The sequence below is a fragment of the Anas platyrhynchos genome, chromosome 2 (genome assembly GCF_047663525.1).
Source record: "Anas platyrhynchos isolate ZD024472 breed Pekin duck chromosome 2, IASCAAS_PekinDuck_T2T, whole genome shotgun sequence".
NCBI classification, from domain to species: Eukaryota; Metazoa; Chordata; class Aves; order Anseriformes; family Anatidae; genus Anas; species Anas platyrhynchos.
In genome coordinates this window covers 37,686,008-37,713,385 of record NC_092588.1, presented here as the reverse complement: position 1 = coordinate 37,713,385, position 27,378 = coordinate 37,686,008, and the positions used below count along the sequence as shown (strand labels likewise).

Here is a 27,378-nt window from a genome sequence, read left to right as displayed (position 1 = left end):
ATCATTATTTTTTCTCCATTTTTGGGAAAAAAAAAAACATCCAAAAAGAAAATGATGCAGGTGTTTGAAAATGTAAGGATGATAAAACACTTTTTGATCCTGCAGTAATTTGAGAGGATTTCTAGCACTAACTATTAAAGTGACACACATTTGATGTGATATACAGTGATAATACATCCATGCATTTGCCTTGAGAGTTTTTAAAAGAATTAGGCAAGAAATTATCTGATGGTATATATGATCTTGTTTTTCACCACATTCTAGAATACAAAAGAAGTTCCAGAAGAGTGCAAATGTTATGTTACAATTTTGAAAATATCATAAGTAAATTATTTACTATTATATTCAGTGTTTAGTAATGTGTTTAACCGGGGAACTTATGAAATTCCAAGTGTTATGAAAATATTATGGCATACCTTAAATATAGGAAAAACAGAGTAAACCTAGGTCTGAAAATGACAATTTTCTCAGGGATTTCTTCAAGAATATTATGTTTTAAAGCTCTGTCTTAACTGTCATATAGTTTTTTTCAGGCTCCATGCCACCAAACATTAAACCAAACATTAAAATAATAGGCAAACAGAAAACATAAAATCATAATTTAAAAGATTTGCAGGGATGTGAAAATAGGAAAGTGTTAAATAATAAATATAAATAATGAAATTAGTGTTCTTTTCTCCAAATGCCCGTAAAGCCCAAAAATACTATATTGGCAATTAAATACTTTGTTTCCAAGGTAGCCAAAGCTACACCTTCGTTTAGTAGTCACTGAAAGACAATCATTTGTTTTGGAAGAGGGCTATAATATATACTGTGTTGCTTTCAAAATGATTATTATTTTTCAAATACAAGATATTGATTTAACAAGATCTTTCTTCTTAGTCATGTGATATTGGACTTTACCAAATATGAGTCAATAAGCAATGTTGACATACCTGTAGAAATATCAATATATTTTTAGGAACTAGCTCCTTAGGCCCTGAATTTGGATATTTGCATGCATATGCACATACATGACTTTCCTTCATGTCTGATGCTACTCTTCTCAAACATCATGCACAGCTTTATGGGAAAAATATAGGAACCTGTTGTAAATTTCTCCTTAGTTTTAACTACAGGGCTATTCTTTAATCATAAAAAACAGGTGTGGATACCTTGAATATATAGTAATGGAATGCTTAGAAATCAAAAAACTGTATTCTGTTTCCAGCTTTTCCAAAAGCTTCATTGAATGACTTCACTGAAACATTTTTCTGATAAATGATATATTTGTATTTCCCTGGCTTCTTTTCTGTGTAAGACTTCTCATCTTTGCATGAGAAATGCAAAATAATTTATAATTACATGGAAAAATTGAAATGAATACTGAAGGTGGCTAAAAATGTAATGCAACAGCATAATCTAGTTAGATATACTTTGCAAACATTAAAAATTACTTTCATAATGTAGTGTTCCTAGTAGACTCAGCATTTTTCATTGTGTTTTGATTGAAATATTAGCCTTGTGGTATAGTCCTGTGTTTGTGTAATGGGACTAAGTCCTCAATAAAAACAAATTTGAAGAGCTTTACACTCTGAGAGGTACTTAAGAAAAGGCAGAAATTTGGGATGTGAAGAGAAAAAAATGATAGAAAGGTAATGGTTCCATGTGTACTCCTGAAGCCATGCAACATCTCCAGGTTTTCAGGACAAAGTGACTGCTTTAATTTAGAGGACTGCTTGGAGAAATTTTTATAGCTCTGAATTGAATTCTTTTAGGTGGATAATACAAAGAGCTTATCAGAACAAGCACATTTTTTAAACCGCAAGTCACTTTAGGGCATATACTAAGAATTCAGAAGTAGGAACTTGAATTTACGTTTAGTGAAAATATACTATAAGTTAGATCATTAGAGAGTCAGAATGGAGATAAGACAAAAGATATACCTGAGGACATACATGTCTTGTACATTATCCCTGACTCAGATTCCTTCCCATTCTTTGCACTGAGAAATGAATTTGCATTGGCTGTGGAGAAAAATAGAAAGAAAGTGGGTGTCTTACCTGGTTAAACAGGTGTTCATTGCTTAATAGGCAATGTAGATAATAGTTAACTTTATATATGTAAATTATGTTAGAAACAGAATTTGAAAATATGAAGTGTAGTAAAAGGCCCTGCAAGTGCCAAATGAACTAAAACACAGGGTATTTTTTGTACTACCAAACAGAGAGGGAAAAGATGCCCAGCAGGCTTCTCTAGGCTCTCTGTGGTGTAGTGTGGTGCAAAGGCATAACCACTTCTGTTGTTAGTGGCTTTCTTGTCTTCCAAGAGTCTGAGGTGAGCTTGAAATAAAAGGTGAAATGTGTTGCATCCCATCAGACATTTTTACAGTGTGAAACAGAGTGCATGTATATATTGTTTACCAGTGTTGGGGAAAGACAGAGGTGGGGTATATGAAGTATTAGAGTGTGCAGATGTGCTTGGAAATAGAAATCCTTCCAGGGCCACTCTTGTGCATGCTATTTTTAAGAGTGGGTCTAGGAGCCAGCTACCTTTTGAATTTTGTGAAGTGCTCCCTTGAAAACAGCTGAATGAAGGTGCCAAGACCAGAGCTGGACACTGCGGACAGTTGAGCACCACTGCTCTAGCCACTCCCTGGCCCACTTCTGTTTAACAGTACAGTGCCCACCCAGATATCAAGTAAACCATGAACAAGCTGAATAACATCTGAGAAAGCGAATTTGGATTTTGTCCTTAACCAGTGTAGGGAAACCTAGATATTGTCTGCATAAATACTTCACGTGCTACCATATGAGTATAAAGGGTATTTCAGATGAAGCAGCAGTTTCCTGACTTTTATAGAAGAATACATTATAAAGAAGGGAATATGAAGAGTTTACGATGGAGAATGAAGGAAGTGATGACAAGCTTCTCAATGTGTTTGGTTAGTATCAGAATCACAGAATTGTCTAGGTTGGAAGAGACCTCAAGATCATCGAGTCCAACCTCTGACCTAACACTAACAAGTCCTCCACTAAACCATATCGCTAAGTTCAACATCTAAACATCTTTTAAAGACCTCCAGGGATGGTGACTCCACCACTTACCTGGGCATTCCATTCCAATGCCTAACCAATGCTCTTGGTAAAGAAGTTCTTCCTAATATCCAACCTAAAACACCCCTGGTGCAACTTTAGCCCATTCCTCCTCATCCTGTTACCAGCCATGTGGGAGAGTAGAACAACCCCCACCTCACTACAGCCTCTTTTAATGTACTTATAAAGAGTGATAAGGTCGCCCCTGAGCCTCCTTTTCTCCAGGCTGAACAAGCCCAGCTCCCTCAGCTGCTCCTCATAAGACTTGTTCACCAGACCCCTCACAAGCTTTGTCACCTTTCTCTGGACTCTTTCAAGCACCTTGATGTCCTTCTTGTAGCGAGGGGCCCAAAACTGAACACAGTGCTCGAGGTGTGGCATCACCAGAGCTGAGTACAGGGGGACAATCACTTCCCTAGACCTGCTGGCCACACTGCTTCTTATGCAAGCCAGGATGCCATTGGCCTTCTTGGCCACCTGAGCACACTGCTGGCTCATAGTCGGCCAACTGTCCACCAATACTCCCAGGTCCTTCTCTGCCTGGCAGCTTTCCAACCACTCATCTCCCAGACTGTAGCTCTGCTTGGGGTTATTGTGCCCCAGGTGCAGGACCCAGCACTTGGCCTTGTTGAACTTCATACAGTTGACCTCAGCCCATTGGTTCAGCCTATCCAGATCCTCCTGCAGAGCCTTCCCACCTTCGAGCAGATTGACACATGCACCTAACATGGTGTCATCTGCAAACTTAGTAAGGGTGCACTCGATCCCCCCATCCAGATCATCAATAAAGATATTAAAGAGGACCAGCCCCAGTACCAAGCCCTTGAGAGCACCACTAGTGACTGGCCTCCAACTGGATTTGACTCCATTCACCACGACTCTTTGGGCCTGGCTATCCAGACAGTTTTTAACCTAATGAAGCATACGCCAGTCCAAGCCAAAAGCAGCCAGTTTCTTGAGGAGAATGCTGTGGGAAACGGTGTCAAAAGCCTTGCTGAAGTCAAGGTAGGCCACATCCACAGCCTTTCCCTCATCCACCAAGCATGTCACTTTGTCATAGAAGGAGATCAGGTTTGTTAAGCAGGACCTGCCTTTCATAAACCCATGCTGCCTGGGCCTGATCACCTCGTTGCCCTGTAAGTGCCGCATGATGACACTCAAGATAATCTGCTCCATGAGCTTCCCTGGCACTGAGGTCAAACTGACAGGCTTATAGTTCCCTGGGTCTACTCTCCGGCCTTTCTTGTAGATGGGCGTCACATTTGCTAGCCGCCAGTCGACTGGGACATCCCCCGATAGCCAGGACTGTTGATAAATGATGGTAAGTGACTTGGCCAGCTCCTCTGCCAGTTCTCTCAGTGTCCTCAGGTGGATCCCATCTGGCCCCATCGACTTGCATACATCCAAGTGCTGTAGCAGGTCGACAATCATTTCCTCATGGATAGTGAGTGCCACATTCTGCTCCCCATCCCCTTCCAGCAGCTCAGGGTACTGGGTATCCAGAGAGCAACTGGTTTTACTGCGAAATACTGAGGCAAAGAAGGCATTAAGCACCTCCGCCTTTTCCTCATCTTTTGTAACTAAGTTCCCCCCCGCATCCAGTAAAGGATGGAGATTCTCCTTAGTCCTCCATTTTGCATTAATGTATTTGTAAAAACATTTTTTGTTGTCTTTGATGGCAGTAGCCAGATTGAGCTCCACATGAGCTTTGTCCTTTCTAATTTTGTCCCTGCACCGCCTCGCAACATCCTTATAGTCCTCCCGAGTGGCCCGCCCTCTTTTCCAAAGATTATAAAACCTCTTTTTTCTTCTAAGCTCATGCCACAATTCTCTGTTCAGCCAGGCAGGTCTTCTTCCCTGCCGGCTCATCTTTGGACACGTGGGGACAGACCGCTTTTGCGCCCTTAAGATTTCTTTCTTGAATAGTGCCCAGTCTTCCTACACTCCTCTGCCCTTCAGAACCGCCTCCCAAGGGACTCTACTAACCAGTGTCCTGAACAGCTCAAAGTCGGCCCTCTGGAAGTCCAATACAGTGGTATTACTTGTCCCCTTCCTGGCTTCTCCAAGAATGGAGAGCTCTACCATTTCATGGTCACTCTGCCCAAGACAGTTTCCAACGAGCACATCTCCCACCAGTCCTTCTCTGTTTGTGAACAGAAGGTCTAGCGGGGCACCTCCCATGGTAGGCTCAGTAACCAGCTGTGTCAGGAAGCTATCTTCCACACTCTCCAGAAACCTCCTAGACTGCTTTCTCTGGGAAGTTGAAGTCCCCCATGAGAACAAGTGCTGACGATTTTGCAACTTTTGTCAGCTGCCTGTATAACTCCTCATCAGCCTCCTCATCCTTGTTCGGTGGTCTATAACAGACCCCCATCAGGATGCTTCCCTTGTTGGCCTTCCCACTGATCCTAAGCCATAGGGACTCAAAGGACTTGTAAGACAGTACTTGTAAGACAGATAAAGGTTGATATTTTATTCATTTCACTGAGTTGCATAGCCTTGGAAGTAGTGATAAATTGCAATAAGTTACTCCCAGAAATTTGAAAACATTTAGTAACATAAAAATGGTCATACTGTATCAGAGCAAATACTTAAGTAATCTGCTGTCTGTAACAGCAGTCAGATTTGTAGGGAGACAGTGTGATAAACAAACAGGGATGTTTTGCAGATTGAGAGTCAGAATTTACAAAAAGCTTATGTTAATATACTGTTCTTGTGCCATCAAAAAGCATTATGGTTTAACTAATTCTACTAAAGAATTACAGTAAGAAAAATTTTATCCCTTCCTTGCACACCATGCAGAATGCTCTGAGCACAAGATTGCTCCTTGTTCCCAGCTTCTTTCCTGGAAGGAATAGGAGAGGCAGCAGAGTGCAGAGCTGGCACAGAAAAAAACCTGGATCTGTCCCATGTCCTATGGTTTGCTTTGGTTCTTCAGTGAAAGTACAGGCAAGTCATTAACACTCATAATTGCTATTTATTTCCCAAGCAGTCATGCAGCAGAACAGATAGACATCAACCTTTAATTGAGACCAAGAATAAAGGGTCTGTAAGGCATAAATATAATGGCAAATGTGTCCACCTTGTGGCATATTTCCAAATAAATGTTTGTCATCTTTTTGAGCATTAAATAGCAAAATATAGTTTATATGGTGTATTTTCTCTGCGTTTTTGGAATACAGACTTGTTGGCAAACATAAAGCGTCCAGCAGTTTAAGGTGTTTGTGGTTTACCTCAGATTCTAGGAGTCCATTAGAAATATTCAGTGCACCAGGTGGCAGAACATATCCCAGATGATGTAAATATGCAATAATCATTGTCATGAAGAGTTTACAGCAGAGTGTGTGTGGGACATACAGTTGGTCATGAAGAAGTATAAAATAGATCTGGAGATTCAGTTGGCAGTATGTCCCAAAAAAGATGTGTGAGCCTGCAAAGAAGTCATTATGGCAAACCAAGACAAAAGACATGCCAGTTCAGGAGGAACCAAGAATAAACATGTCTGCAGCCCTTCCAACCCTGAAATGATAAAGGAGGTAAGACAACAGAGATATGGAGGCATGCCTCATAAAAATATAAGCAGGTTTTCATTGTATCAGCTTCCTCCATATTACTCCATTTGCTGAATCACTGGATTAAAGAGGCTTCTCTTACAGGTTTTTTTTTGGGGGGGGAGGTCCTGCAAGTTAATGAATGTTTATCATTTCTTGCCATGGCATCAGATAAGGCAGGCTCCACGACAGTGCCTTGTCTTTATGCCTTTTCCAGCAACGATAAGAATAGAGATTACAATTTGCCTTCCCTGGAGTCTGAAAACTCTGTGTCACTGACTGATTGCCTAGCCCTGCTGAAAACAGGTGTCTCTTGCCAGAGAGATGAAGCTGGAATAAACATCCCTACAGTGACTGAAACCCAGTGGATGTATGAGCATGTGACCGATTAATGTGGTTACTGGTATTCACAGTGATACCTAGCATTACATTTTCCCTCTGCAGTCTTCCCTTTTTGAACTTGCACAGTAAAATTAAATGAGGCAGAAGGTCTACAGCGGGTCTTTTTTTCTGGGATTAAAGTCTTCCCTTCACATTTTTTACTAATCCAGCTATTTTTGGTAGATAAAATGTGAGTAAGGAAGGAAGGCAAATAACATACTTGTCAGCTTGGTCTTTTTAAAGATTCTTTTCACTAGTTTTTAAGAATCACTTTCATAGCAGTAAGAGCTTCAAACAAATACTACACTGACAATGAAATATACCTATTTAGTAGACATAATTTTATTCATCACATTTTATCACTGCTAGTATTGTGCTCAAATAAGAGTTTGGAATCTTCTGACTTATTTAGTTATTTACTTATGAACTATGAATCAAGTCATAATACTGAAATTTTGTGCCACAGTGACCAATATCTGCCATCATATAAATAGTAACACTTCTTAAAAGTCTTGAAGTAAATAGAATTTAGTAAAGTCTGGTTTTATAGAGGTAATCTCTGAAGCATCACACTTCAGCTGGGCAGTTTGGAATATTTTCTGGCACTGTAAACTAGAAAAAACTGTAAAAAAGCTGTAAAAACTAAAAATTTTCTAGCACTGTAAAAAAAGAGGTGAGCCTCTTTTGCAGAAGACAAGGGAAAGTCAATGTTCTAAGACATGCTTAATTCCGTGTTCATAGAGGAGACTTAAGGCATTGCAGTGTTTCATCTGCATGGACTGTCATTAATACGAACTTCAACAGTTGTGTAATAAATATCCCTAGATAATACTGTCTAAAAGTCACAAAGTCTTACAGTTCCAATACAATAATACAATACAGTTCCAAGTTCTTACAGCCTTCTGGGATATAGGCAGTGTGAGAGATTTCTAGTAGCAGCTGCTGTTCCCAGGCTTATTTTTTGTTCAAACATGAAGCCAGCAATACTGTCTCCCTCTACATATGCTAGAGATACATTTATTTCTCAATCCTTACCTTACGTTTAATTCACTGATCAATTGATTGGTTAGTCTTACACTTTTCTTCACAGCAGGTTTCTCTAGTCAGATTCTGATTCATCTGACATTCATTTCAGTTAAGTTAACATCATGATTTTATAGAGGAAATTGCATAGTGCCATGATGCTCTAGTTGCATTATGAAGATCTGTTTTTATCTCATGAAGCCGCAGGTAAGTTTGGGCAGTTCCAACCTTTGGCACACTTACCATTCATTTGTGTGATCCTGTAGCTCATACATTCCTGAACAGCCCACATAATGTCTCAAGAAAAAATACTGAGAATAAGTTTTCTTTCCAGAGCCTTTGCCCTAATTTGTCCTCACTTCTTGTTATCATCTCCTTTCGTTGCCCTCATGAAATAGCAACTTGCTCAAGTTTATGACTTTGATTCTGATTTAGTCCTTTTGGGTCTGCCACAGCAAGAAAAACAGCATCTTTTGATGAGAGAAACATGCCTTGGAGTTTCTTATGTTTGCATAAAGTTACCCCTTTTCCACGGTTACTGTCATAGCACATCTACTGAATTCACTAGAAATTACATACTGAGAGGCACTGAAAAAGGACACTTTTTTGCTGTGCAGGTGACTGAGAACTAGTGCAGGTTGCTTGCAGAAGTTGTGGAGTCTCTGTCCTTGGAGACCTTCAAAGACCACCTGGACATGGCCCTGGGCAACCTGCTCCGGGTGGCTCTGCTTGAGCAGAGAGTTGGACCAGATGACCTCCAGAACTTCCTTCCAACCCCAACCATTCTGTCAAGCGTTTTTGCCCTGCTAGCACTCAGGTAGAATCTATGCATTTACTTTAACACTGGTCTTATATGAAATGATCTAATCTTTTTGTGTTTTCTATGGGGCACTTTGTACAGCTACAGATCATATCCTAGAGGTATAAAGGTATTTGTGCAGCAGCTGTTAACAGTGAAGATCATATCTAAAGCGAATTATGAGGTCTCTCTTATGCAACACAGTGGCTCTAGTATTTTTGTTATCCATAAATGGACTAGGCAATGCAAATGATCTGGCCGATACAGTATAGTACTGCAGCTCAGAAAAGAGCTGCACAAAATTGTGGCATTTTACAGCTAATTAGGGCTGCTGCATTCTTATGACAGTTGTTTTTGAATATAGCATATATAGTGTTTACACAAACACCCTTTCTGGTGATGCACTGGCAAGTATTTCAGGAATTTTGCAAACATCTGAGATCAGGGATCAGTACACTGAAATCCAGAGGAGAATTTTTGTAGAACGGGTATTTATTACATTGCATGACTTCAGTCACTCTTCCCATTTGCCTGTGTAGTCTTACTGCCTGTGTAGTCTTACTGAGCATCTCTAGATAATTATTTCTATACTTTGAGCAGCAGTGCTGTATTTCGTGACATTGTGATAGTCCCCCTGTTTTTCTCAACTTGTTTTTTATGTTCCAGTCATTTTGAAAGACAGTTGACAAGCTTGGGTATTTCTGTTTGCTGGCTGAGATTAGAAATGGACAAAAGGACTGCTGAAGAAGATTTGACTGATGGGATAAATAGAGAGAATACTGCTGAGATAAATGAAGAGCTCCACTGAATATCACTAGCTATCTTATTTTTGTAGTGCATACTAAAATACCACCAGTGGAACTAGTGGAGAGCAGCAGGAAAAAGTAAAGGGAGATAATTGCTATATGTGTGGTTTGCAGGCACAAGGCTAGATAAACTTTTTAGGAACACAACAGAACAACTGCTAAATTAGTGTTGTTTGTCAAAGAGAGGTCATTTGAGGGAGAAAAATCAGAAGTCAGAGGATTAAATGGAAATAATGAGACAAATGGAAGCAAATCACTGAGAAATGAAATAAGGTCTGTAGACTGGAAACATGAAGATTAAACACTTGGAACACTTATTTTATGAAAGAGGTCCAAAAACGGTCACATATGACAAAATTTTTTAGTTCTTTATATATAATTTAGAGTTTCAAAATGTGCATGAAAAGTAATATCCCTACTCCTAAATAATTGTTTTTCATTCAGATGATAATTCATCTGTCACTCTCTCATAAACTATGGGTTATCAGTTAATTCCAAGCCAAAGTTGAGATATTTTTATTTGATAGCCAATGAAAGTAGATATTTTCAAAGAAAAAGGTACAAATGAAAATTTATCTGCACAGCTAAGATGATTCTGACCAAGGATGTTCAAGAAAGATGAATTCAAGGTGAAGCAGGTGCAGCATATTGGACTTTGAAAGATATATCATTTTGGAACTGCATTCCAGAAAGGGTAGTGGGAACAAGCTAGTTCAGATATCACCTAAAGAATTCTTAAAAGCAGTAATAGAATTGAATTGCTTTTGATAACAGGGAATGGGCTTTGATGACCCAAAAGACAATCTTTTAGTCCCCTGTAGCTCTATCACAATGAATCTTGCAGCGTTTTCCAGAGTCACCACTCAGTGGCTTTGCAGAATCCTGCACTCAGCAGAAGATACCATCCTTATGGCAGGGCACTTTCATATTTAGGACCTAGATTTTTACAGTATACATGCTGTTCCCTGCTTTTGTTGAAAGATTTGTTGGAAACAAATGTAAGTGTATATGTATATATACACTTTGAGAAGTTCATTCTCCATTTAACTGGAATGATACAAAATCACTGGAAATTTTGGGTGTTATTTCTACAAGAGAATGGCCAGATCTCAGAATAAATGTAAAAGGCAAGACTTAAAGCAGGATAGTGCTGTGTTGTCACCCACTTCTAACTGTAGTTATGTTCTTCCATGTTTGAACTTCAGACGTCCCATTATTTTTAATAGGAATGTTCTTAAATGTCTATATGAGCTGTAAATGCCTTTTAATGTACCAATTTATATGCTATATACAAGACACTCCCTGTTCAGGAGAATATGGTCTGTTCATACATGATTAAGCTTACTTCCCTGCCCTATGAATGTATTGAAATGGCATTGAAATGGCACACTGAGTAGCACCTTTATAGGCAAATTTCATTTAAATCTGCTTTTTACATGTACATGTACTTTAAGTGCTCTTCAGCATTCTTATTTCTAAAGTAGCAAAGTAACATGATTAACATGTCAGCCACTGACACTAATTTGGGCATTAACATAATACCTTTCTCTTCCCAGTTCTTCAACAAACCTGTAATTCATATTTCCATGAATTTAGTACACACACACATCTTATTCTATTCCTCACAGAAGGATCTGAAGAATGCTTTCTAAAATACAGCCCTCTACTGGAAGTTTTTCATATGATAAAATTTATGATAAATTACTTTAGATAACATGAGGTCAAAATAATTTGTCATGCTGCTACTCAGTCCTATCATTTTCTTTCCCTTAGTGGGAGGGGTTAGAAAAGGAAAAAGAAAACAGTTGCCCTACTTTTTGCTGATAGCACCTGGCAGGAAGATGCTCATGGGATGTTGTATTTGTGTCCAGGCTGCAGGATCATATATTAGATATTAAAGTTTGATACTTGAAAGAAAGGAAAATAAAAAAAGATTTAATGCCACAAAAAAAATGGTGGTGGCCTACTTCCAGCAAGTTGACTGGGTCCATAAAAATTAGAAGATCCAAGCTGGTATATGCCAGTCCAGATCCTGCAGTATGTTCTGAGAGTCTGCAGGATTTCAGCAGACAGCAGGCATTAAATGGAATGGATGCTGGAAGCATTAAGTGTTCTTGATTATACAGAAGATTGAACAAAGAACAGTTTTGAATTTATTATTTTTCAAACAATGCCCTGGACATCTGCTCTAAATGCTTCTGCCTTAGGTTCATTTACTTCAGTTTACCTTCTTAACAACAGTGTAAATTGACTTGCTCAATTATAATGTCATGAACAATCTCATTTGTCTGGCCTCATGGAGGTGAGCTGGTCTGCCTGTGGGGATGAAGCAGCACTCTGAAGGGAGAAGAAAAAGACAACAGTAAAGAAGACTTCTGAAGAGACTGAGGTAGATTCAGTACTCCCTAAATATCTTTTTCTCTCATCAAAGAAAAGAAAAAGCAACAGCCTTTTCAACATGCTGGAGCATGTACTTTCTCTATCCTGACAACAATCTGTCTTCTTGGCCAAATAACTCACGAGGCTGAGGGATTTTATTGCTATGCTGTAAACTAGAAAAAAACAAAAACAAAAACAAAAACAAAAAAAACTTCTATTTTATGTGGCAACGGGAAGCAGCCTATTATCAGAGAGTTTTCTCATCTAACCCCTATGCAATGAAGAAGTCAAAGGATCCACAATCCTTTTCTAGTATGCTTGAACCTGGTGTTTGATAATGTAAGAATGAACTGCAATGTAGCCACCAAAATCTTCAGTTGTGTTCTTAGACTTCTGAGTGTGTACAAAACTGCTCCTTTTTCCTGTGTGCATTTGGGGAGTCCAAGCAGCTGCACACTTGTTTTTGTTTGTTTGTTTGTTTGTTTGTTTTCCATTTCTGCATAGCTGGGTAGCTGAGAGAGGCACTAGACAGAATTTTCTGGAGAAAGAAAGGAAAAGTTACTCCTCCCAACTGTGGGAATAAACTCTATTCTGTGTCTTATGTTAGGAGGAAGAGACAGCACCTGATTTTTATTACTTTGTTCCCTGGTTTAATACTTCATTTTTGTCTGAAGAGAGTTGATGATTTAGGATATCCTGTCTCTTTGAAACCACAGTCCTAAAGCCTAACAGAAAATTCACCGTCCTGTGGGAAACCATATGTTTCACAAAACTTGCCATAAGTTAGTTTGTGCCACTCGATGTTTTATGCCAAAACTCATATCAAAAAATCTGGATTGGTTAAACTTGGACCTTGACCAAATTGACCTCTGTCTGACTCCTGAATTCTGAACATGTGTCTTCCTTTCCCACCTAAACAGAGCTCCACCTGATTGAATTTCTGTCTTCTTTTGGAAGGCACATTAAAACCCAAGGGTTTATAGGGCATAAAAGACTACTAGACGTATTTCATAAGACAAGGAGATTGTTACTTCACCAAAATAAGCATGCCATTCATCTATTAGAGGCCCTAAATACTGTTTTATACACATTACAGAGATTTCAATTTGACTCATGCATTGCAATCTGGATGCCCATCCCACAGCCTCTCTCCCTTCATACACTCACAGTCTGTCTGGGGTACATGCTGGGGTACAGATGTAAGTGCACGTTGGTACAGATCCAGCAGCAAGTGCTTCCAAGTCTCTTTCTTTCTTCTTTCTACTTTATTCTTTCTACTTTCTTCTTTCTTCTTTCCTTCGTTCTTCTTTCTTCTTTTTCTTTCTTTTTATTTCTTTATTTATATTTTTAATTTTTGCTTGATACCATTGTCATCAGAATCTAGAATCAATCCAGGGCTGTTGGCATCACTGCTATCAAGTGCTATTATCATTGGTTACCTCTTCTATGCCTTAAGAATTCAAAGTAACAATAAACGTTTTTTCACTGTTGTTGGTTTATCAGTAACTGCTTTACTTCACAATTTTGTAAGCAGCAACTCAGGAAGCCTCTAAAGCTACATAGATCTACTAGATTTGTTTGAATGTGCAAATAAATAAAAAATTGAAAATAAGTAACAACCTACATTTATGAGAAGTTAGGATTTAAGGGTATCCAGGGTTACAATGGTGTGACAAAGCCTTTCTTTTGGATTAAAGCTCCAGTCTATGTAGCTTGGTATAAATACAAAGAAGGTATATTTTTATTTGCTTTTCCACTTTTTCTGGTATCTTTTGCCATGGACTTCATCATTCATAAAATGATTGAAATATTTAAGAGTCTTTAAACGATAACCATCTCTTAGTCTATCTTTCGCTTTTTGTGTGCTGGCATTTAAGTAGTCAGCCAAGGGAATCTTGAATGCCCTTCAAGCACATTCATTCCAGCTGGTTGTAGTCATCCAGCCAAGGGGCTTGAATGCAGTGTTTGGGGATCTGTTACAGCTTCAATGGAGGGTTGAAATTCAATCTTAAATCACTGTGCTGTAACAAGTTGGTGCTATGAGGTTTTACTGCAATAGCTGGCTTCTTCCCTATCTTGGCTACCCACAGACTGCAACTGTATTTTTACAGTGTTTGTTTGATACAGATGTAGTAGTCAGCCTTGGGTATGTCACGCTGGCATCTGTAGTGCTCTGGGAAGTGGAACTACTTGATGCCGCCTTTTATATCACTGCAGTCAGGTGATCCTGCAGAAAAATAATGTCAGACTCTTCTTTTTATGCTGATGAAATTCTTAAATAACGTACTATTGCCTTTCTGAGCCAGGTCCTGCAGTCTTGATGCAGTCAAAGCTCCTGTTGACTTCTGCAGGGGTATTGTCTGAGCCAAAACTGGAGGTTTGGACTCAGTTTGATGAATATACACAACATTTTTCTTCAAGAATTACATTTGGATTTGTGCCTGACTGATAATGTTAAACAATGCTGTTAAAAAAAAAAAAAAAAAAAAAAAAAAAAAAAAAAAAACATTTGTTAAGATGTGGCAAAACTGAGCTAAGGAAAAGAACCTTTTCAATATCTGACAGTTACTTTCTCAGATTTCTGAGACCTGCCAGTTACTGCCTCTCCTTTTTACACTTTGGTCTGAATTTTCAGATGATATCAATTGTTTGCCAGTTGTTTAGTGGTGGCTGGTTTTGAGAAATTAGTACAGTGTGTTGGCTTTCAAAAAAGAGTGAGCATATACTGTTCTCTACTTACCTGTCTTTTTCCTTAAGCAGTTCTCACAGAACTACTGATGGAGTATTGATGACTGACAATTTTTTCCCCAAAACTATTTTTAATTATTTTACCCAAATATGATTTTTTTTATCTGTAATTTTATGTGCTATCAGTACCATCCTCCTCTAATGCACTCATTCACTAAAGCACTTACAAGAATGGTGGAAAGACCATCACCTAGTTCTGAATATTTACCATATGATCCATATGAATTGAATAGCTGATGAAAAGGCATAATCTTCACTGTTGAAAGGCAACACAGAATCTCTTCAAAAGGACTTTTCTCATACCTGCCTTTCTTCTCTTTGTTTCTGTGCCTTGGCTTTCACTAACCTTTGCTACTTCTCTTTTACTAAGCTCCTTCAGCAACAATCCCATATATTTCTTTCACGTTATCTTTTATCCACTCTTACCACTATCCAAATGACAGTCCATTACCTATCTGACCAACAATGTGAAGGCGCTTTTAATATTAGATCATCAGGCTTATTTTTCCTTTGACAACAACTTGTCAGAAAGCTAGCAGTTTATTTTTTTGCTACAAGGTACTATAAACATCAGTGATTTACTCCAAACCTTCCTTGAAATTCAATAACCTTCATGCCACATAATCTTATAAATGTATTTAGTGAGGTTTTATAAGGGATTACTATCTTAAAATCACCCCAGAGCTAGTATTTTACCTAGACAAGTGAACTGAGATCATTAAAAATATAATGGGAATCTCCTCTGTCGTCAGATGGTTGCTTTTTAGCTGCTGCTATCTTTATCTACCCAACTAAAGAGTCCTTCTCCATCCTTTTTATAAAAACACTTTAAGTACTGAAAGGCCACAATGAGGTCTCCCCAGAGCCTTCTCTTCTCCAGGCTGAACATCCCAGCTCTCTCAGCCTTTCTCTCATAGGAAAGGTGCTCCAGCCCTCTAACCATCTTTATAGCTCTCCTCTGGACTCACTCTAACAGCCCCACATCCTTCTTCTGCTGGGGGCCCCAGACCTGGATGCAGCACTGGGGGCCTCAAAAAGGCAGAGCAGATGGGGACAATCTCCTCCCTCCACCTGCTGGTCACACCTCTGTTGATGCAGCCCAGGATGCAGTTGGCCTTCCGGGCTGCAGGCACACACTGCTGGCTCATGTTGAGCTTTTCTTCCACCAGAACCCCCAAGTCCTTCTCTGAAGGGCTTCTCTCAATGAGTTCTTCTCCCAGTCTGTGCTCATGTCTGGGATTGTCCTGACCCAGATGCAACACCTTGCACTTGGACGTGTTGAACCTCATTAAGTTCATATGGACCCACTTCTCCAGCTCCCTTTGAATGGCATCTCTTTATTCCTTGTTATCAACTGCACCACTCAGCTTGGTGTCATCTGCAAACTTGCTGAGGGTGCACTCAATCCCATCATCCATGTCATTGATGAAAATATTGAAAAGCACTGGTCCCAAGACAGACCCCTGAGGGACACTGCTCATCATTGGTCTCCACCTGGACTGAGAACCATTGACCACTACTCTCTACGTGCGGCCATCAAGCCAATTCCTTATCCACCAGATGGTCTACCCTTCAAATCCATGTTTCTAATTGAGAGATTAGTATGTCATACGGGACTGTGTCAAAGGCCTTATAGAAGTCCAAGTAGATGACAGCAGTCAGTCTTCCCTTGTTGACTTATGCAGTTACTCCATCATTGAAGGCCACCGGATTAGTCAAGCATGATTTACCCTTGTTGAAGCCATGCTGGCTGTCCAGGATCACCTCCTTGTCCTGCATATGCCTTAACATTGACTCCAGGAGGATGCCTCTGAACATCAGGATGCACTTTGTTACTGTGCAGGTGACAGAGAACTGGCATAGGTTGCCCAGACATTCTGCGGAGTTTTCCACCTTGGAGACCTTCAAAAGCTGCCTGGACTTGGTCCTGGGCAGCCTGCTCTGGGTGGCCCTGCTTCAGCAGTGGGCTTGGACCAAGCGTTTCCAGAGGTCCCATCCAACCTCAGCCATTCTTTGTCTGTAATTCAGGGTACCACATCGGCTGTGGAAAATAGTGACAACTGCAAAGGGAGCAACAGTCCTCAGGGATTTTTCAAGTCCTAGAAACTGTCTTTCTAAAGCCACAGATTAAATTTATGGTAATAAGATGAAGCAGAGTTTTGGAGAAAACATCTTTATCCTTAGAACCACTAGTTAGTATGTATGATGTGCTGTGTCCTGGCACTCCTCCTGTGATCATTATTAGTAGCATGAGCCAGCACTGAGTCTTACATGCGTAATTCAAATGGCTTGGATAATTCCTGACTTGAACTTAGAATATGAGTGCTCCAGACTATAATTTTTGGATTCACTATTTTTTGTACACTATTTCATTTTTTGAAAGCTTAGGATATTGTGTCCATTTGGGAAGTCACCTTAGTTTGTGTGGGTATTAGTCATAGTTCTTATAATAATTTTTATTTCAGAAAAGATTTCAAAACTATAAAAAACTATATTTATACATCGTATTGAATTTCATGGTTGCACTTAGATTTCTTGAATGCAAGTTTTTTAGGTATAGAATGGATAATTTTCTACTTATTATTTCTGGGGATTGTTTTACATGACAAACTCAATCAGATTTTTAATGTCAAGCAGAGTATATTATACTTTCTCAACTTCGTAAACTCTGTGATTTATAGGGTATCAAGTTTGAAGATTTTTCTCTGTATCATTAATCTTTTATTTTTATGTGAAGCCATTTTATATTTCTATGTTTGTATTAAGCCATTTTAAAGACTTTTCTTGTCTAAAATGATGTGTTACATACAAAATCTCTTTTTTCTTGATCCAGTGACTCCTTCCATTCTGGATGTATCTATTTGGATGTATGAATGTTATTTATTCATCTCAAAGTAAGATGTCTTTTATACAAAAGCTTTTTGATTAAAATATAAACCTGAGGGTTATCCGTGGAGTTTCTGACAGAACAGGAAATTGTATTTTTACACTTATTTTGAAATGTTGAATTTGGAACTCTGCTGTGCTGGCTCATCACTCAGACAGCTGTTGATATATATTTTGAAGTATAATAGGACCTGAGCATTTAGAAAAGGACATCATTCCATAGGGGTATTTGTTGGAGCCTGATCTCAAAAGCGTTTTTTGATCTGTCTGTTGACTAGGAGTGTCTTGGTGATTTCGTTATGTACATTCTATGTTACATTGCTGATCGCTGCCTCATGTTCATTTTGTTACTGCTTCACCATAGGGGCACTGAGGCTACAGCTGCCACATTTTGTCTGTTCGAGGTGTCCCAAATGTACTGCATGGATGATCTTGTTGATCCACCCAGGTGGAGAAATTTAAAATTCAAAAAGATTAGCTCACTTTACCTTTTAACACAAAATGACTTTGACATGTTGAGAGAAAGTTCAGCCTGTGTGATTTTAGCACAGCCCAATCTTGCAGTTTCGTACTTTCTCCTTGCACTGTAAGGGACACAGGGAATGTTTGATAGACTTAGTGAAACAAAGAGGTACAAGAACAGGAAAAAGGTGGCATATCTTCATTAAGTGATCTGGTAGAGTCCCACTAGAGCATTTTACCGCTAGTGCTGGTCTCCTGAGTTGAGTACTTTACATTACAAGATTGTCAGTGCTGATGATGACTAAATAACAAAGCAGTCTCTTGGCAGCAATAGTAAGAAGTATTACCTTTCCTTTTCCAAGTGTTGTTATGAAATAAAAAAATGTCATTTCCTATTAAATTTGATATAATTTTTAAAGTTCTCACAACCTCCAGTATTTAATTTTCCAAAACTGAAACCCTCTTCTTTTGTTTGCAAGAAAAATCTGGAGTTTCTTTCTGCTTTTATGCTGAGCATTAAGTAACAATATCAAACAACAATTTTTGATGGAAACTCCTAAACTTTGTTGTCTGAGATGTCACTAGTAGTGAAGGTGCCAGCCTCCACCAACACGTGCCTCTTAAGGAAGTGATATGACCTCCTTATCTCCTTCTGGTAAGCAGCAAACCCCCAAATTACTTCTGTATACCCCATTTCGTCTTGATTTCCTCTGCCCTTCTAATTTATACAATCTATTCTTCTATCAATGGGGTAAGTTGAGCCAGCAAATTTTGGATACCTCTGTCTTGCCTTCAAGGTTTATCTGGTTTGGATTGTCTCAGAATAATCTGAAAACGGGGTTGAAAACATAAATTCTCTGGGTAAAGTAACTCTGAGAAAAGCAGTCTGAAATTGTGCAGATACCTGTTTCCCTCCTTTTATTCTGTTGATTTCGATGCAGTTAATTACCTTAATCATACTCTGGGTTAGGGTCTGCTTTTTTGTCATTTATATAGAGCTAAAAAACCTGTGTCCTTCACCTCTGCTTGGGGATTCTTTTGGGTGAAAAAGTAGAAATAAGAACAGTGACATATATCTCTATTAGTGGATATTGCTCTTGGTATAAAGAAGCCAGAAGTAAATACATTTCCTCTACCATTATGATGAATTGTTATTTTTTAAAACTTCTATCTGTGCTGTCTGCAAGATTTTGTAATTAAGAATAGGATAGTAATTTGAGCAGGACCCACGTGCCTCTACCTCTTTTCTGTAGATTTTTTTTCCCCACTAATGTATTCTGAAGGTTTTAGGGATGAGACAAATTACTATGTGTTGGCGACATGAACAAAATAAATGAGACCTAGCTGCACAGGCAAATCTTACTGCATAACCCAATGGTGAAAGCCCTTGTTAGTGGGGAAGAAATGTTGCTGTATATTCAGCATCCTGCTCCCAGGACTCCTGTGCTTTACGTGCTGTCACTGTATATAAAAATAAAGAGCCCTGCAGGCAAGAAATACAAGCAACTTTCCCAATGCCAGATAAGTGCCCTAAGCAGTAGGCTATAAACTCCCATTTCTTCTTGTGCTCTCTTTTGGACTCAATAAATGTTAATTTTTAATATTTTATTTTATTTTATTTTATTTGGCTAGTGACATTGCTTCAGGAAGAAGCTCTCCCCTGGGGATCATAGTGGATAGGAGGTAGGAGAAGAATGGATATCTATGTAAGTGGGAGGAGAAGAAATTGAACCTTATTTCTCAGTGTTTATGGTGGATGCCTTTATCACAGTAGCTAATAAAAAGGCTAATATTTATTTATTTATTTATTTATTTATTTATTTATTTATTTATTTATTTATTTTTGTATGTGTGCAAATGCCTAAGGTGCATATACGCATCTGTAGAACTCCATTTGGGAAGGTGCTTCTGGCCACTGCCCAATTTTATGGGAGCCCAGTCCTGGCACGTGTAGCTCTGACCTTGCTTGGCAGGTACCAGAGATGGACACAGGAAGGCAAACTGTTTCTGATTCAGTTCAGGCATGAGCTGAGTACCAAGCCTGTTAACATGGTCCTGTTGGCAAAGTGTAGAGGCTGTGTTTGTTGCCATTACAGCACAGTCTTCCAGGAATTTAAGGCACTGCTCCAGGTATCTCTGAGAGATTGCTCCTAAGAAGAGGCACATACTAAACAACTTCATTCATATCTGTGCTTTTGGCTCTCAGACTGCTCTAGGTGTTTCAGATACGCCAGGGAAAGAAGCCAGACACACCACTGGGGGTGCAAGTGAGCTGTTAGGAGTCCTCCCTCATGTTAAGTGAGCAGATTGTGACCAGTTGTCTCCCCAGGCACTCATGCCCAAGGGACCATTCTGAGTAGGTAGATATGAATAGTTTGCACAGCTTCCCTTTTTCAGAGCCAAGGACTCTTCATTGGAGGCAGGAGGGAAATCCTAAGACAACTGCCCTCAGTGCTGGGAGCACTACATGACATGCTCAATTCATTACTGCGGGTGAAGATGTAGGCTTTGCTAGGTGAGAGCTTGAATGAATATCAGGACAAAGGTGGTTGATGAGCAGGTTTGAATCTGATTTTGAGTACATGTGTCAGCTAATTAACTCAGGCTGTTCCAGATGCAGACCCTGAAATAGTCTTTGGTACAATCACACATGCAGGTGCAGTTTCACCAGATTTTCCAGCAGCTCCTTCATAGCATGCGCCATCCCCTACTTAGTTGTTGGTAACATTGTGGATCCAGGAGGAAGATATATTGTCTCTGAAAAAAATACAGTCACTGAATTATTTGAATGCCTTGTTGATCCCAAAAGATCTCCCCTTGCAGCGGTGGGAATTGCTCTGGCTCTGACATCATATTTATGATATCATAAATATCTTCTGCTATATCCTCTTATGATATAGGACAGGCGTCTTGCTTTGTTGTTGCTAATACCTTAAATACTGAGTTCTGCCTGTCCCAAAGAGTTTTTGAAACTCTCTGTCATCTCACATGGGAATTGGGGCACCCTTGTACTGTATTGTGTGATGTATCCTATGGTTTAGGGAAGCTACAGGCAGGAGTATTCCCAAGGTGAGATCATCTGAATTGCCTGAGGGAAGGCATTGGAAAGTGGTTGAAAAAGCTAGTGATTCTGAGGCTCTGGTAGTGAAGTGCCAACTAGGTCACTATTATGATGAAGTTACTGAATGTCCCTGAATCTAGTACAAGTTGAAAACATGGTGAGGATAACATCAGGGTCACTGTTGTTAGAAAGACCACATACTTTTGTGTAGGTGACAACTACACTGTGAGGATTTTACACAACTAAAATTCCACCTGAGGTCCATATAAATATGTCATTTTTCCGGATTTGGGCATTGACTTCTGTAGTTATATTCCATACCTACAGGAAAAAAAAATCATAATAATAAAAAACCACAGTTAATATGCTACAGAACAATAAGTTAGTAGAAGAGAGGACAGAGTGTGAAGTAGGCAAAAGCGAGGTAGAGAGCTAATGCCACATAAGCCGACAGCTTTCTCACATGAGTGCTGTTCCCTCTGAGGTTCTCCCTTACCTACTGCACCAAAAGAATGAGATGAGCATCCCACATGTCCAGGAGGATATTATCATTTTAATAGTCTGCTGTGTGATAATTTTTTATTTATGTATACCCAGCCAGATGTTTAGCTGATAAAGATCAGAGAAACTTTACTAATTGCAGAGGAGCTGCACCAAGTTTATGGTTTAACCTTTGTTCATTTAATTGTTTAGATTTATCATATTTAAGAACCTCAGCATAGAGACTACTGATTTCATGACTTAAATAAGGGGTGATTTTTGTATAGAAAAGATGTATTCTGCTCTCAGCTACACATAGCCCCATCTTGTAAGTGAGAATTGAATCAGGCCACTATGAGTAGAAAGTAATGTTTTACATCAAATACCCACATATGATAATACTTTGATTGGTATTCGTAGGGCCATGCTTACTCCATCTGTCTCGGTTATAAATATTTTAAGTGCATATTTCAGTAAATTTTAGAGTTTGTAACAATGTAGTAAAATCAAGTAGATGTGTAATAAATTCTGACAAGCACAGAAACTCAGTTGTTGCTCAACAGGGTTCTGTTTAGCTGCTCAAAAAAAAGTCTTGCTAGGTTAGAAAAATATTGAACCAAGTTTAAACTTGAACAAGTACGCTGCCAGGAAAGCTCTGGGTTTAATGTCTTTAGAACAATAGGCTGGATTGTCAAGAATGAGTAGAAAATGGGTTTGTCAGCATAAAGCTGGCATTCTAGCAGAAATATTCAGAAATTGCTGGAGGAGCTGAGCAAGAAGATAATTTTTTATCTGGCTTCTTATTTTCCTCTTTTTTTTTTTCTATATATTCAGAAGTGCAGAAATACCTAAGGATGCTGCTTATTTATACCTAAGGATGATGCTTCTTAGCTTCCTTCATTTCTACACCTATAAAAATGCACTCTGAAAGTACAATGTGCATAGTGGGGAGAGAGCCATTAGGCTGCTTCTGTGTCTTTCTAAATTGGAGTTGTCAAAAGTATCTTAGCAGCTTTTGCCAGCATGCAGGTAGCCCATCTGGCCCTCAGTTTTGGAGCAGCTTATTCCAAGGTCTTCCAACTTTTTCTACAGCCATTCATTCTCACAGCCTGTATCCTTAAATCAATGAAGTTCCAGCAGGCTTCCTTAATTCCTGCATAAGTGAACTCCCAGGAATATATCCACGTAGCTACATCTAGGATTCTTCTGAGGGGATCTGAATGCTGACTAGTAGCTATCTTCAGATAGCAGCATGTTGACAACACTACCAAGGGCTACACCCAGGAACTACAGTTTCCAGAATTTTGCAGTATTTCAATCTAGTGAAGCCTCGTACAAAATACAAACAAAAAGTGAAAAGTGTTCTATGTCACCCATAATTAAAAAGTGGATGTTCTGTTTATGTGTTTTCTTACAGCTGGCAGCATTAGAGAGACAGATCTTTGACTTCCTTGGTTTCCAATGGGCTCCTATCCTTGGCAATTTTCTACAAATAATAGTTGTCATTTTGGGTTTGTTTGGAACCATCCAGTTTAGGCCTCGATATATAGTTGTGGTAAGTCTCATTTATATTATATTTTTTTTGCAATTGGTTTTAAAACTTGTCACTTTACAATGCATAATCTTCTTGGCCTCAAAACACCGGATGTTGTTTCTGTAGAAAATTCAGAGTCCCTATGTATTTTTGCAAATTGAAGACTAGTGAGTAGCATTTCTGAAATTTTGGAAGTTATAAGAATGGATAGCTTAGAGAAAGAGCTGCAAAAATATGACAGTGATACAAGCTATTAGTAAGATTCTTTATAGAATTAAATACTAGGATGGGTCATGGGAACATCTACAATTAGGTTACATATAAATTAAATGAAGAAAAGAGGTAAAAATGTTGTTCACTTTGCAATAGAAAAACAGAATCAATGCCCATTAAAAAAAAAATAATACAAATAATAAAAAAGGAACAAGTCATATTTGGCTACATCTTCCTCTTAAATGGGGAGAAGCAATTTGACCCAAGGGTTACAAAGACATCTTGTTCTTACTTACATATAACTATAAGTTGACCTGCCAAAATGTGTATTTACCACCTTGACCCCAAATTGTTGTGAATTATCTCTGATGCTTGTAACTTGGAGCTTCACAGACTTCTTCCTATGTTCACAACATAGCCAGAAATAATAATAATAATAATAATAAACTCAACAACTTTCAAAACTGTGAAGGAATAGCCATCAGAAATATTCCTTTTGCTCCCCCACCACTTCTTAATGGATGATTATTACATTTTCACCTGGCATTGTCTGTATCTGGAACACTTCAGTTGTGTTGCCAGTAATGGATTTTAAGAGGCTACATTTGTTGTGTTTTTTTTTTTTTTTTTTTTTCTTCTTCTTCTTTTCTTTCCTCACAAGACTGAAATAAATGTCTGCTAGGAAAGGCTCATTAAAACAGTGCTTAAAAGGCTTCATCTTTTCTAGTCAAGCCTGAAATCCTGTAATTCTTCTTTATGTCTTAAATGTGAACAAAAACTGTACCCAAGGTAATGTTGAGGTTCTTTACATTCACATTAGCTAAATTTCACAAGCAGACTATAAATAATTGAAAATGGATTGATGTAAATAATAACATTTTTATCTGATACCTGTCACTGGAGAACAGAGCATCATCCATGTATTGATCACTCACCTTTCTGCTTCATGTTCTTCGTTTCTTCATTTTATACATAAGACAATGGAAGCAAGTGAGGGTAAGCATCTGTAAAATTACACAAGAAATTGGTGTCTGAAATGCAACAACACAAATCTCTTGTCCCTCGAGTTCAGCTCTGCTGTTCAGTGGTAGAAGCTCTGCTTTTGCTGTCAGAATGAAGAACAACAGATGTTGACTGCTTCTATATTTTTCAAATGTAAATGAACATTTTAGACTATATCAAACTATTTTAAAGTAAAGGTTTAAAACTTGCTGATTAAAGAAACATCCCACCAAGATACTTTTTCCTTACATTTAACTTAACTTACATCCTGATCTAAGCATATATTTAAGCAATTAATGCAACTGTGAATACTCGTTACTTGGGAAGATCAAGGCTTTAGAGCAGTTTCCATTCCTACTAATGAAAGATTCCCAGTGAATTAGGAATGATGAAGTCTGAAGAGTGAAAGTACACAGGCTGTCTAGTACCAGTCTCACAGCTCAACATCAGCAGAAGGGGTGTCTTACATGCCTCCCTATTCCCCATTTTCTTCTACCTGGCTGAATACTTCTCCACAGCCCCTCCACCAATTTTGGCAGATGTTTACCAGACCCTTAGGTGAGCCAGTTGCAATCCCAAGCTATCAGAAAACCAACCCAGCAAAAACTGGAGAGTATTTTGCTAGTTCAATGAAGTGAATACAGTCTGTGAGGTTCCCAGTTGGTGCCAGGGCCAGCATAAGATGGGGATTGGGACTGCACAAGTCATGAACAACAGTGCAGAGGCATCACGGAAGGAAGGAGATGCAAGACTGCTCTTATTGTTAGCTACAAACTTGTCAGCTTAGCCTGTTGTTTAGCTTCACCCTCAGGCTGAAGACATCGAATGCCTCAAACCCACATAAGCTGTAATCCTCCCTTTGCTCAGCTGCTTCTTTTAGTCCCTGTGCTGATCCTTCTTTTGCACCAGCACAAGAGTCACTTCAGCCACTTGATAAATTGTCAAACTAGAACAGATTCAGTTGAAAAGCAACCATTTTCTTTTGTGGTGTTAATTTAAGTGTAGGTCAGCTCTCTGATTTGTTTCACTATAAGGCTTGCTCCAGCAGAAGGGAGGAGGTGGGAGAGGGGAAATGGGAACAAGCAGTCAGAGGAGGGGGACAAGTGCATTGATTTCTTCTGCAGCAGTGAAGGCTTACACCAGCTTAAAGTGCTCATTGAGCTATAGCCTGAGGATCTTCCAATAACATGTTTCCCAGAAACTGTGCTTCCTCTGGCTTTGCCAGCAGCTGTCCTCAGAAGCCCTAAAGAAATGCATGGTGTGGACAGCAAAGACCCCTGTGAGTGCCAGCTTTAGGCTGACTTGTCCAAGACAAAAAGGAATCTGAAGGCATCTCTCCTAGGGAAGGACATAGACTGCCTCCCTGCTTCTGATACCCTAAGAAATCATGTTCCACCCATTACAGCAGTAAACTTTTACCACTGGCTTCAAGTCTATTTAATGCAAATCTTCACCAGCAACCTGAATTTCAATGTAACTTAAACACAGAATGCAGCAAGATTCCTAGCCAGACTGAGTGGTGAATTGTGCTCTAAATTCACTGAGAAGCTTTATGGGTTTCCAAGTCCATATCTGTACTTTCAGCCACATCTAAGCTCCTGGATATGATCATGGTTGGCATCCCACGCCAGAGTGAGAGTTTGTTTCTGTGGGTTTGGCTAAAGAAATATTGTGATGTGTTTTTATGTACTCTGATTACTGAAGTTTCTGGTTTAGATTAAGCTAATTGGAAGACTAATCAAATACTTCACGAAAAGTATTCTTAGTATCTATTGTTTTTTCCTTAAGACTTCCCTGGAAATCATCTTTGCTGAATTTTGCTTTGAATTCTGATTTCATCAGAATTAAAAAAAAAATAAAAAATCGAAGTAATGAAAAATCATGTCAGATACAACAGTTTACTTGTGTAAACTGTCTACAGAAAATTGATCTAATGCACATGTCCGCAAATTGTCCCTATGATATTCTATCATACTTCTATAGGGACCTTCAGTTGGGCTGACCTGCTCTATGGACCCTGCTTTGTCCTAAAGAGATCTTTAATGTATTTTCTGTGTGATGAAGGCTGTGACTGGAGACTTTCCTGACTAAAGAAGTTACACAAAAGCCTTCACTTTGCTATTCTATGCTAAGTATGCCATGTTCTCTCTGCTCAAACTTTAAAATAAGCCAGGGATTGGAAAATAAATAAATAAATGTGTTACACGTAGGGCTATAATTTGAAACACATCTGTACTGTAGTCAAATATGAGAGTGTTGTTCTGCAGACACAACTGAAAAGGCTTTTGGTGCAGGTACCTGGAGCCATCACGCTCAGTGAGGGCTGCAATAGAAGCTGAATAAACTCAAAAGCAGCTGGATGCTTCTGCCCCTCCCACTGTCATTAAACCGAAGCTTGCTAGTTTAACACTAGCATTTAGTAACTACATAAGCTGTAGTAATTGATTTGACAACAGTATAAACATAGCCACTGTGAAGTAAAAGTCATTCCAAGTAAATAAAGGTTGTGTCTGACATTCTTAGTCTACTGGCCTTCGGATACAGGACTATAAAAATGGTCATTCTGAAATAAATCTGGAATTTCACTTGCTCATAAGTAAAATTCTGAGTCCTCAGAACAGCTTAGGAAACACAGAGAGAGAAATAACATTAACTTCAAATGCCCTAATTAGTTTTAAATATAAAAATTATTTTTAATAGTTTTTATGTTAATTTCTAATGTAGATCAATTCTTGTGAACAATTTATCCTGTCACTAAGCAGTTGTGTTATTTTCAGTACTTGGATAGTTTGTGGCTGAATTAAATCAGTGGAAAGTTCCCAGGAGACATAAAAATGCTGAGCTGATTCTTAATTTTCCCATATTGGCTCATCTGAAATTTACACAACAAACATTTGCAAAGAAGAAAAAAAAAAAAAACAAAAAAAAAACAGTTAAATCTGAATTCTAACTACAGTGTAATACACTGGTCACACAGCT

General features: G+C 38.8%; 1 protein-coding gene across 4 annotated transcripts in view; it reads left to right on the top strand.

Annotated features, from left to right (window-relative positions):
• NKAIN3 (sodium/potassium transporting ATPase interacting 3) overlaps positions 1–27,378 on the top strand; it is a 376,280-nt gene that overhangs the window by 156,759 nt on the left and 192,143 nt on the right. For all 4 annotated transcript variants that reach the window (XM_038175190.2, XM_038175189.2, XM_038175188.2 and 1 more), the window contains exon 2: positions 23,068–23,205. In XM_038175190.2, the coding sequence (XP_038031118.1) occupies positions 23,068–23,205 (138 nt within the window). The remainder of the gene's footprint in view (positions 1–23,067; positions 23,206–27,378) is intronic.